We start from the raw sequence: 12541 nt of genomic DNA on the forward strand, positions 1-12541 counted from the left end.
CAGTAAAACTGCTAGTTTTACAGGAATACATTTTCATCTCCTGGTCAGATTTATAATATTGTAGAATCAACCACTATTTACTTAGACTGAATTATCGATCAGGTTAGCATTTTGAGTAGTAGAATCCTTCTGAATCTGAACTCTTCATTCTGCATTTGTTTTGACATGTTAGTTGCCCTCTCTTTTGTACTTCAGTGTTTTGCAGTCTTCTGTCAGTTGTAATGTGTATCTTCAATGTTTTGTCCTGGAAATAAGAGAGCGTAATCTTTGCACACTCTTGAAATGAAAGAAAACACGGCAAACGATCGTATCCAGACTATAGTCCAGAAATAAAGCAGACTGAAGAAGGCACACATCTACATGGAACATTTTCCCCAAATGTCAGTTTTGCTTTCTGTTTGTGACTAATTGCCCATCTATTAAATATCACAATGGTTTTTTAGCAGTGTTATCTTTATGGACTTTTGGTAGAGGAGTTCAAGATAAGACTCAATTCAGGAACAGTTTCAAAGACAGGAGGAAACTGTGAAAACCATGTACGAGTGAAATGCAAAGCTTGTATATTATGCTTGTTTCTAATGTAGTTGAGCCATCTTTCTTCCATAAAAGCTACATGATGAAGTAAGTCTAGAATAACAGCTGTTGTGCAATGGGCAGACACGTTTGCCTTTATTCATTGTTGTCTGTAAAACTCTGCTTTTTCTTTTTTAAGATAAACCAGACATAATGAATTTAAATGTTCTTCTCCTAACCCTCACCTTCCCCCCCCCCCCTTCGAAGCCTCTAGTTCTGTTGCAGGGGCTGTGGGCATGACCACTTCTGGGGAGAGTGAATCGGATGATTCCGAGATGGGACGATTGCAAGGTAAAGAGAGTTACTGAGCTTACAAGAAACTCTTGTCATGGGCTGCCTGTTAACTACTGTTCTTTGTTGAAGTTAATTCGGATAAGCTCATAAAAGTATAATGTAGCAGTGCCCATACCTCCAAAAAGAGCTTTTTATGTAGTGGCGATTTGATGATTTGGAATTGGAAGATGATCCGTTTGGCTCTTCATCTTTACTGTTTAACTAGATAAAAATCTTATATAGTATATTTATTTTTTATGTCTAAAAATTTTTTTTCATTATGGTTGCATATATAGCTAGTAATACGTTAAGGAAGATATTGAACAAGGGGTAGCTTAATATATTGTGCTCTGGTACCTAATAACGTATTGCATCTAGTAGGATGCTTTTTTGCTGTGTTCTTTTGTGTTCTTGATCCACTATTTGAAAATGAATGTAGATTGTATACATAAACTCGAGGTATTATAATGTTGTAAGTGCTTTTAAAAAGCTTTATATTATGTATACATTATTTACAAGTACATGGATATGTCTTTTTATTATCTTCAGACAGCTGATTTATAGAATAGATCCCCAATGTGAGGCTTACAAGAAACATTAATGAATCAGTTTCAGATTGCTTTTAAGTTCCTGAAGGAACTTACAGCAATCACTTTTTGACTAGAACTCTTACGAACAGTTTTTCTCACTTTTGGGAACTGATAAAAATGATTTTTTTCCTATGTTTTTAGAGGATCTCATGATCAATATCTGATGGGAAATAATAGAGTGAAATAGCTAAGGTGCTTAACATAACTTCTTCAAAATAAATGTTTACTTTGGGTTTTTCTTGGACCATTTACATAGTCCCTGCTGGCATGGATATTTAATATCTCCATAAAACCTTAAGATGCCCTGGAGTAGATACATGGGTGTTGTAACTTATATTAATTACATTAGTATATACAAGTGGTCTTGAAAAGTTTAATGTAACTTAAAGTTCAAAATGGAAAGTAATTGTTTAAATCAATTATGTGATGAATCAGTTGTTCGAAACTTCTAGATAAGATCAGTTATATTAACACTTCGACTACTCCTCCTGCCCTTCTTTTTTCCTTAGCTCTGTTAGAGGCCAGGGGTCTTCCTCCTCACCTGTTTGGTCCTCTTGGTCCTCGGATGTCACAACTTTTCCATAGAACAATTGGAAGCGGAGCTAGTAAGTGAATACTTTTAAATTTGTCCTCCCCTCAAAACTCTTAGTAATTAGTTGAGTGCTGTTTTTACTGTTTACCTATTCATGTAAGAGAGTTTTCACATAAGGAAGTTTTCATGAACTTTAACCTGTTTTAAAAAACAGAGCTTCTGCACATTCTTACCTTAAATGATAGCAACTCTTCAAGATTTTCTCCTTTTATTTTTGATTACTGAATTGGAACCATTAGAAAACCATCCAAAGTTTACAACAAGATTGACCCTTCATTTTGTTTTTTTTTGAACTATAGAAGAGTACAGGATCTCAGGTAGATTACATTATTATAGCATCTGATTGCATGCTTTGCACAGATTTGTGTCTTGAGTTTTTTATGGTATAATAAAATTTAACCCATTAGGCAGTTGATTATCAAATGAGCCTGAGAGGAAAGATTTCTCAGCAGAATTACCAGTAACTAGACTCATTTAATCAAATTAATATAACCCAGAGATCTTATCATATATGGTAGATATAAGAGTGATTGTTTAAGTCTCAGTTTGTAACTAAGAATATGATTTTGCATAATCACAAATTCAGTTAAATTCTGTCTGGTATAGAATATTACCTTTAGCTTCCTTAAGCAATAAAATTTACATTTAAGCATTTTTAAAAATTGAAGTATAGTTGATTTACAATGTTGTGTTCATTTCTGCTGTACAGCAAAGTGACTCAGTTTTATATACACACACACACACACACACACACACACATATACATTCTTTTTTACTTCATCGATAATATTTCCATAGAATCAGTAGGCTATTTGCAGACTTCAGTCTTGATTAATTTCAAAATTTCTGAAGTGTTACCGAAGGTTGTTAACTCTGACCTTACAAATAAATTTGTACTTATATAATTTTCCATCAAATATTCTAAGTTTTAAAAAAAAATAATGCAATGTGTGTACATGTGCTCATATTATGTGTACTTGTACTTGATGATTTTAAGAAGCAGCTGGTATTTTCTTTTTAATTTTTGAATTTTATTTATTTTTTTATACAGCAGGTTCTTATTATCTATTCTATACATATTAGTATATACACTTCAATCCCAATCTCCCAATCCATCCCACCACCACCACCCCCCCCCGCCACTTCCCCCCCTTTGTGTCCATACGTTTGTTCTCTACATCTGTGTCTCTATTTCTGCCCTGCAAACCGGTTCATCTGTACCTGTACCATTTTTCTAGGTTCCACATATATGCATTAATACACGATATTTGTTTTTCTCTTTCTGACTTGCTTCACTCTGTATGACAGTCTCTAGATCCATTCACGTCTCTACAAATGACCCAATTTCGTTCCTTTTTATGGCTGAGTAATATTCCATTGTATATATGTACCACATCTTCTTTATCCATTCGTCTGTCGATGGGCATTTAGGTTGCTTCCATGACCTGGCTATTGTAAATAGTGCTGCAATGAACATTGGGGTGCATGTGTTTCTTTGAATTATGGTTTTCTCTGGGTATATGCCCAGTAGTGGGATCGCTGGGTCATATGGTAATTCTATTTTTCGTTTTTTAAGGAACCTCCATACTGTTCTCCATAGTGGCTGTATCAATTTACATTCCCACCGACAGTGCAAGAGGGTTCCCTTTTCTCCACACCCTCTCCAGCATTTGTTGTTTGTAGATTTTCTGATGATGCCCATTCTAACTGGTGTGAGGTGATACCTCATTGTAGTTTTGATTTGCATTTCTCTAATAATTAATGATGTTGAGCAGCTTTTCATGTGCTTCTTGGCCATCTGTATGTCTTCTTTGGAGAAATGTCTATTTAGGTCTTCTGCCCATTTTTGGATTGGGTTGTTTGTTTTTTTAATATTGAGCTGCATGAGCTGTTTATAGTTTGGAGATTAATCCTTTGTCCGTTGATTCATTTGCAAATATTTTCTCCCATTCTCAGGCAGCTGGTATTTTTGTTTTTGTTTTGTTTTGCTTTGCTTTTGCTGCCCTGATACTCATCTCTCAAATAACATAGCCTTCTGCAAAGTTCTCGAGAACCCTTGAGTATGGATTTTTATTCAGTGTTGTTTATTAGACACTGGGATTGTACAGAGTCGTGAATAGGATAATAAGCAGAGTTGTTTCCCACGTGGAAGCTTCCCTGTTAGAGAGTGACCCTGGCAATAAACAAGACAATTACTATATAGTAAAATTTCAGGTCATGTCAATGCAGTGAAGGAAAACAAAGCAGAGTTAGGAAGGCGTTTGTTGGTGTGATGATAGGCTGGTTAAAGGAACCTTTTCTCAGGTGATTTTGTGGAGAACAAAATGGAGTGAGAAAACCAGCTCTGCAGGGATCTGAGGGAAAGAGGAAGTGCAAGGCCGCAGGTGGAAATGAGTTTGGCATGCTCATGAGACAGCAGGAGGGGCCTGTGGAAAGTGAAAGGAGAGTGGTAGAAGATGAAATCTGAGAGGTGTAGATACTTGCCAGGTCATGTTGGACCTTTGCAGGTCAGCAGCAAGTGTGGGATTTAAACTAAGGGTAATCAGGATTTATCTGTATTATGAAAAAGATCAAACATACACAGAAGTTGAGAGTATTAGTAGTAGTATAATAACATCCATGAACCCATCAACAATTATCGATCCACATGACCTGACCATTGTTTCATTTATATCCTCAGTTGTTCTCCCCACTCCCAAGTTTATTTTTTTAACTTTTTCCATTTGCATATATTTGAATTTATATCTATAAAAATAAGGACATAACCACAGTACTGTCTAAAAAAGTTTATATTAAGAAAATCCTTACTAAGTATCCAGAATTCAAATGTTCCAGTCCTCACATAAATGCATTTTAAAAACTTTAATTTAACTGATGGCAAAGTATAGATCATATTTTTAATGTGTGTGCTTTTTTAATTTTTAAGAGAAATTTGATTTCATTTATTTTTCCACTTCATTTATTTTTGGGGAGAAGGCTGGGAAGAAAAATTGTTGCAGAGCTACCCAGGAGTATTAGCATTAAACATCGGAAATCCATATTAAGGCTTGACTATTGCACATGAAATTAATATAAACGATAGACTAGAACCAGAGTAGAAAACAGTGACACACCCCCATGCCCATGACCCAGCTTCAGCAATGCCTGCTTCATGGCCAGTCTGTCTTTACACCTACCAACATCCCTCCTCTTGTATTAATTTGAAATGAATCCCAGACATTATATAATTTTATCTATAAACATTTCATCATGTAGCTCAAGATAATGTCCCTTAAAACACACATACACATGCATGCATACATCCACATTACTATTATTATATCTGAAAAAGAAACCAGTAATTCCTTATTGATAGATACCCATTCAGTCAGATTTCCGTTGTCTCAAATGGGAAAGTAAAAAAAAAAGTAAACTTCTTGTTAAACTGGTAGTTGGATCTAGAGGCTTTTTCAGGTTCAAGTTTGGTTCTTTATTTTCCTCCTCTGGTGAGGAAAGACTATGCGAAAGTGGTAGTGTTTTCTAATATTAGGAAGCCCACAAAGTCTAGACAACAGGGATTACAAATGAAAGTATTTCATATCTAATGAGCAGTCTTCATTTATTAGAAGTAAAAGAAGTAATTTAGTTGAAATACATAAAGAATATTTCTCCCTTCTATTTGGTTACCCAGGAGAATAGTTGGTATAGGAAAAATATTTCCTACCCTTTATTTACCAGTTTTGCATCCTTCAAAGTGCTGTTGTTTTTAAGTGTCATTGTCAGTCGGGTTGAGATGTGTTTTAGCCATTTCATTGATTTTCATTGATGATGAAATTGTGTAGTCATCATCTGATCTTTCTGATGTGATCTCAGTAGTTTTTGATGCCCTCTTTGCTTTCTGATGAGCCAAGTTGAACACCCCTTACCCCCCCACCTGAAATCAGGCATTGCCTCAGAGAGCCCTGGTTTTCTTTATAGGAAATGGTATTTAGATTCCACAGTCTGGGCTGTTGGTGTATTTGCTACTGGGTTGATCATTGTTGTTAGACACTTTTAATGGGCAAAAGTAGGAAATAATTGTATTTAATCTTTTAAGATTAAAAATCATGAGTTCATACTGATACTGCCAATTCACATTCAGGGCTGCAGGGGTTTTATTTATCTTGTATCTTTCCCTCATGCCAAAAGTTTCAGTTCCCAGTGATAACAACATAGTCATTTATTTGCTTTATCCTACAGTACAAAATTCCAACCTAACACCAAAAGTAGTATTATTGAGAAAGTTTTAATTTTGTAACAGTTCTTTTTTTGTTCTTGGGATGTATCTCACTTTGTGGTCATTTTTTGTATTTTAGAGTCACTTTAAATAATTCTTTACATTCATGCCGCCAGGTTGGTTTGGCGCATTTGCTTTATTTTGCTTTTAATTTTTAGGGATTGACTTTAAAATGTAGTCTTGCTTTTATAATTTGTTATATTTACATGGTTCCTGAAGTCAAATCTACAAATTTTTAAAAGTCTTATCTTTTGCTATCCCTTTAGCCTGTTTCCTCCTCCCACACAAATAACCTTTGTAATTTTGTGGCCTGTCCTTTTGTTATTTACTTAAGAAAACAAAAACAAATCCGTATTATCTACTTCACACACACTGACTTTCTTAGATAAGAGTAGTAAATTTTACATACTTTGCCTTGCTTTTAACAGTATGTTCTGGTGTTCACTTTTCATAGCTGCTGTGCGCATCACGCACGTGCGTGTCACGCGCATGCGCAGAGAGAGAGAGAGAGAGATTCCCCATTCCTTTTGTAAAGCTGCCACAGTACTGCAGTGTGTGGATGTACAGTTTATTTTGCCAGTCTCCTGTTGGACATTTGGGTTATTTCCAGTCTTGGTTGTGTTGCAGTGAAATACAGCTTTCTTGTTTTTACCTGTGTTATCTTCAGGATAGATTTCTAGAAGGGAGATTGCTGTGTAAAGGATAAATGCGTACAACATTTTGGCAGATGTTGTAAATCAGCCTCTTTTGGAGATTATAATGCATATCCTTGGCTTATTACATATAGCCTACCTTATAGTAACACGTTATCATATCCCAAACAGTGCACCACCTTACAGCAATTTAACTCTTTTTCTCCTGCCATCCTTTATGCTGTTGTTTAGTTTTACTTACACATGTGCTATAAACACAATAAGGCAATTGTTGTTTCAGAACATCCATATTCTTTTATTTTTGCCCACATACATACCGTTTCCAGTGTTCTTAATTCTTTCCTGAAGTCCCTTTTTTCTATCAGGATTGTTTCCCTTCAGCCTAAAGAACTTTTTTTATATAGTGAGTGACTGCTAGTAATGATTTCTCTCTGCTTTTGTTGGAGAAATCCTTGATTTGCCTTAATTTTATTTTAACATCTTTATTGGAGTGTAATTGCTTTTCAGTGTTGCATTAGTTTCTGCTGTATAACAGAGTGAATCAGCTATATGTATACATATATCCCCATATCCCCTCCCTCTTGTGCCTCCCTCCCACCCTCCCTATCCCACCCCTCTAGGTGGTCACAAAGCACCGAGCCGATGTCCCTGTGAGCTGATGTCCCTGTGCTATGCGGCTGCTTCCCACTAGCTAGCTATTTTACATTTGGTGGTGTGTATATGTCCGTGCTACTCTCTCACTTCCTCCCAAGTCCATTCTCTACGTCTGCGTCTTTGTTCCTGTTCTGCCCCTAGGTTCTTCAGAACCATTTTTTTTTAAGGTTCCATATATATGTGTTATGCCTTAATTTTATTTTTTTTTGCAGATATTTAATAAATGTTTACTGAATGAATGCATTCTGATGCTTCCATTTTTTTCTCTGCTTTTTTTGTCTAAGCCAGCATTTTATTTATTTATTTATTTTTGGCTGTGTTGGTTCTTCGTTTCTGCGCGAGGGCTTTCTCTAGTTGCGGCAAGCGGGGCCTCTCTTCATCACGGTGCGCGGGCCTTTCACCGTCGCAGCCTCTCTTGTTGCGGGGCACAGGCTCCAGATGCGCAGGCTCAGTAGTTGTGGCTCACGGGCCCAGTCGCTCCGCGGCATACAGGATCCTGCCAGACCAGGGCGTGAACCTGCGTCCCCTGCATTGGCAGGCAGACTCTCAACCACTGCGCCACCAGGGAAGCCCATGCCTTAATTTTTAAAAGGTAATTTCCCCAGGTGTAAAATCTCATATTAGCACTTTGTAATGCTCTTCTGGTTTCCATAGTTTCTGTTTAAAAGTCTTACTGTTACCCTTTCAAGGCAATTCTTTTCTCCCAGCTTCTTTTAAGATTTGCTTTTTCAAACCATTATTAATTTTTAATAATTTGACTATATTAGGCCTATGTGACATTTTCTTTCATTTTTAATTTGCTCGGGTTTCACGGGTTTCACCGAGCCTTTGAATCTCTGAGTTGATAACTCATCAGTTTTGGAAGATTGTTGGCCATTATATCGTCATACATTGTTTCACTTATCTCATTATCTCTTCAAATATTCTCCTTCCTTGTCTTCTGGGAGTATCAAGATTGTATGTTCAGACTTTGGACTTGATCTACCATGTCTCTCTAGCTCTATTTTTGTTTTTGCTTTTCCCAGGTTTTTCTTTTCCCCCCAGTTTGAAAACTTTCTGTTGACCGTATTTCAAATTAACTAATTGTTTTTTCTGCTGTCTTCTTCAGTATTTGGTTAAACTCATCAGTGAATTTTAAATTTCAGATATTATGTTTTCCAGTTCTAGACAGTTCTTTGATTTTTAAAAATAGATTCCAATTCTCTGTTGAAATTCTTTTTTTTTCTTTAAATTTCTTTTTCTTTCTTTCTTTCTTCCTTTCTTCCTTTCTTTCTTTCTGCGTTGGGTCTTTGTTGCTGCACACAGGCTTTCTCTAGTTGCCGTGAGCAGGGGCTACTCTTTGTTGCGGTGCACGGGCTTCTCATTGAGGTGGCTTCTCTTGTTGCGGAGCATGGGCTTCAGTAGTTGTGGCACGTGGGCTCAGTAGTTGTGGCTTGCGTTCCCTAGAACACAGGCTCAGCAGTTGTGGCGCACGGGCTTAGTTGCTCCGTGGTACGTGGGATCTTCCCGGACCAGGGATTGAACCTGTGTCCCCTGCACTGGCAAGTAGATTCTTAACCACTGCACCGCCAGGGAAGTCCCACTGTTGAAATTCTTTACATTCTTACCCATTTTGTCCATCTATGCTTATATTTTCAATTTATTAATCATAGTTATAGAATACTTACTTTATAATTTCTAGGGGTGTTAGTCTGCTTCTATTGTCTTTTTTCCCCTTTTGATTGTTGTCACGTATTCCTCTGCCTCTTCATATGTCTGGTAATTGATTATGTGAACTGAAGAGACACCAAGTGATGTTTTCTACCAGTGAGTGTTTCCTCTTTTTCTGTGTTAAAGGGTCAGAAGCTGATCACTTTGCTCTAGTCAGGGCTTTAGCTTGTTTTGACCGAGTTATAATTTTTATATGACTCATTTCACCTCTGGCTCATCCCTGTTTCTCTGTTGTGACCCTACCAGGGTTTTTTTGTGTGTTTGTTTTTGTTTGTTTTGTTTTTTTCAATTTGGCTGCACTCTGCGGCTTGTGGGATCTTAGTTCCCCAACCAGGGGTTGAACGCAGGCCCTCGGCAGAGGAAGCTCAGAGTCCTAACCACTGGACTGCCAGGGAACTCTGTCTCCCAGGGGTTTTTTTGATTGAGAACCTTGCAAGTCTGTCTACTTCGACTTTCTGTTCTTTATGCAGTTTCACAATGTGGCAGATGTCTTGAAGGTAGGGCACTGGCTGTGTATGAGTCAGGCCTCCTCCCTCTGTGGGGACTTTGTCCTCTGAGCACCCTGAGACTGCAGGAGTTTTCATTCTGTCTTACCAAAACTTCTGACTCAACCCCCAGCCCTCTTCACAGCTTCAGCAGATGTCCAGTGGGGTCAGTTCAATTGAACACATCAGCCTCCTGTGATTCCCTGAAAGGCTGTGGGTTCTCCTCTCCGTATCAGCAGTTGGCAAACTACTGTCCAAGGGCCAAATCGGCCTCCTGTTTGTTTTGATATAGCCTGTGAACTAAAAGTGATGTTTACTTTTTAAATGGCTGAAGAAGTTTAAAAATTATTGTTTTGTGACTTGAAAATTAAATGAAATTCAAATTTCAGTGTCTGAAAATGAAGTTTGATTGGAATATAGCCATGCTCGGGTTATGTATTGGCTGTGTGTGCTTTTGTGCCACAGTGCCAGGGTCGAGTAGTGGCAGCAGTGACCTTGTGGTCTGCAGAACCCAAAATATTTACTCTCTGGCTCTTTACAGAAGATGTTTGCCTACCAACCCCTGACGTATAATAGTGGTTTTCAGAGTGTGGCCTATAAATTCCAAGCTAGTTCCTGAGATCCTTACATTGAATTCATAAGGCCAAGACTGATAATAACTACTAAGGGCTTTCCTTTTTTACTTTGTTCATGTTTGAATTAAAAGTGCAAAAGCTGTTGTGGTTGTAAAACTGCTGGTGCCTTAATTAGAGTCAAGGCAGTGGCACCAGACTACTGGCAGGTATTTTATTTTTCAGTGTCACATGGTCCTAGTAAAAAACCCCATGTTTACATAAGGATGTGCTTCCAAAACAAAGTCATTAATTTTGTCTTTACTAACGCGTCCATGTCTTTTAAATAGTCTTTGTGGCAAAGTAGGCCCGTTTTTCCACACGCTTCGTCTCTCGTAAGCTAGTTTCTCGGCTTGGAAGAGGGAGCGGGGTGAGCGCACAGCTCTTTCTCATTCAGCCTGGCGCTCAGGCCGTTTGCAACGACAGCAGCAAAACAGTGCTACTCGCCACTGTATTTTGTTGCTGTTGTTTTGGAAAATTGTGGTCTTTTTCACAAGTGTTTGTTTATATTAATATGTAATGAATTAACCAAGTATTTCAAAATGTTTCTCTTTTAGTTCCAGACACATTTTATAAATAACAGTAGATATAAACCACACACATGGGGTCTCAGTAATTTTCAGGAGTATAAAATTATCCTTAAAACCAAAATTGATCTGTATGAGGTGGTTTCTCTTCACATGTCAGAGGAAAATAATGGCATTGACTTTTTGTTGTCATTTGGCATAAGGTCCTTTTAGGAACAGCCCAGAAGTCCAGTGGTGTTCGTGATGATTTGTTTGAGCACGCTGAAGTGATCCGTGTGCTTAGACCTGCCAGCCTCGGTGTTGATAGAGCATCCAACGACTTGCGTCAGTTTTTCCTATTTTTGAACTATTTCATTCTTTAAAAACAAATCTAGAAGCAGCTGAAGATTTCTTTTGTTTTCATAGTTACTTTCCCTTCATTTTGTTCTTCCTTCCACATTATTTCAACACAAAAATGTTAAGCCTGCCCTAACTGGAACTGATAGTATTTAGTTTGAAAACTTTAAAGATGCTGTCCCTTTGAACGTCAATGTCTTGCAGTGTATTTTTGGACAGACTCTTAATTATGGTAAAGGGAGTTAGGCAGTGATAGTTACGCAGTTCATTAGCCACAGCCTTAAATAATAGAGAAAACAGACCTTGTCAGGATTATTATGTATCCCTTTGAAAGGTTTATGCCCTCCCAGAAGATCATTGATGCTTAATTGGGAAAAACTTTTTTTGATGTTCATATGAATTCCACATTCATTGACAGTTTCCAAACATATATCATTTCTAAGCATTTCAGTACTTAATGTAAAAAATCCAGTATACAAACAATAAACTGAAAAGGTCTCAGAAGGGAAAGGACTTGAAAGTAACCTCAGGTATAAGTTTATAAGCATTAATGGAGTTAATCATGGTTACAAGAAGGAGGGTGTCCAGGAAAATTTGAAACACATTTGTAGACTTTATTTTTGAGTGTCTTACTCGGTTTATTGACAACTTATTTATTGTGGTAGTTGATCCTTAGCATTTTTCAAATGTTTGGGCGATGGAATTGACCCTTAAAAGTAGAAGTACTCTAAAGCACTGTGATAGCAGCATCTGCACATGAAATGAGAGGAGGTGAAAAGGCCAGTCTTTTGCTGTTTTTAGAGAATATTTCATTCTTTTCATTCCCTTTTGTTAGATGCATTGTTCTGTTTTAGATGCATTGTTCTGTTTTAGATGCATCGTTCTGTCTTTATTTCCTTGCCCTTTTCACTGTTACTTGGATTCCGTTTATTCTGATGGAGGTATTTAGAGGCATAGAACATTTCCTTTGATGCCTGGGCATCATTGTTTGCCAGGTTTTTATTATAGCAGAAGGCTTTCTGCTCACTAGTTATACATATTTTTGAAAGCATGTATGTTAAAGGTAGCAGTTCATATTAGTCTTACGGATATTAATTTTTGTTTCAGCTGTTAAATACCAATCAGCTTCTCTCATTTAAGAAGATAAAACTTAGAGAAATATAAATAACTGTGACATTACTTTATGGCAGAGTAAATCCAGCTAATTTAATTACATCTTGAATAATCAGCAGCCTGTCTTAACACTGGTATAGACCTAGCCTTTAATTGGGATCCAAAGAAG

General features: G+C 37.2%; 1 protein-coding gene across 22 annotated transcripts in view; it reads left to right on the top strand.

The window, feature by feature from the left end:
* TRIP12 (thyroid hormone receptor interactor 12) overlaps window positions 1-12541 on the top strand; it is a 144940-nt gene that overhangs the window by 81565 nt on the left and 50834 nt on the right. For 21 of the 22 annotated variants that reach the window (XM_068544280.1, XM_068544276.1, XM_068544274.1 and 18 more), the window contains 2 exons: window positions 781-864; window positions 1946-2041. The exons of the other annotated variant lie outside the window; for it this stretch is intronic. In XM_068544280.1, coding sequence (XP_068400381.1) covers window positions 781-864; window positions 1946-2041 — 180 coding nt within the window. The remainder of the gene's footprint in view (window positions 1-780; window positions 865-1945; window positions 2042-12541) is intronic. 22 annotated transcript variants of the gene reach the window in all.

The sequence above is a fragment of the Eschrichtius robustus genome, chromosome 5 (genome assembly GCF_028021215.1).
Source record: "Eschrichtius robustus isolate mEscRob2 chromosome 5, mEscRob2.pri, whole genome shotgun sequence".
NCBI classification, from domain to species: domain Eukaryota; kingdom Metazoa; phylum Chordata; class Mammalia; order Artiodactyla; family Eschrichtiidae; genus Eschrichtius; species Eschrichtius robustus.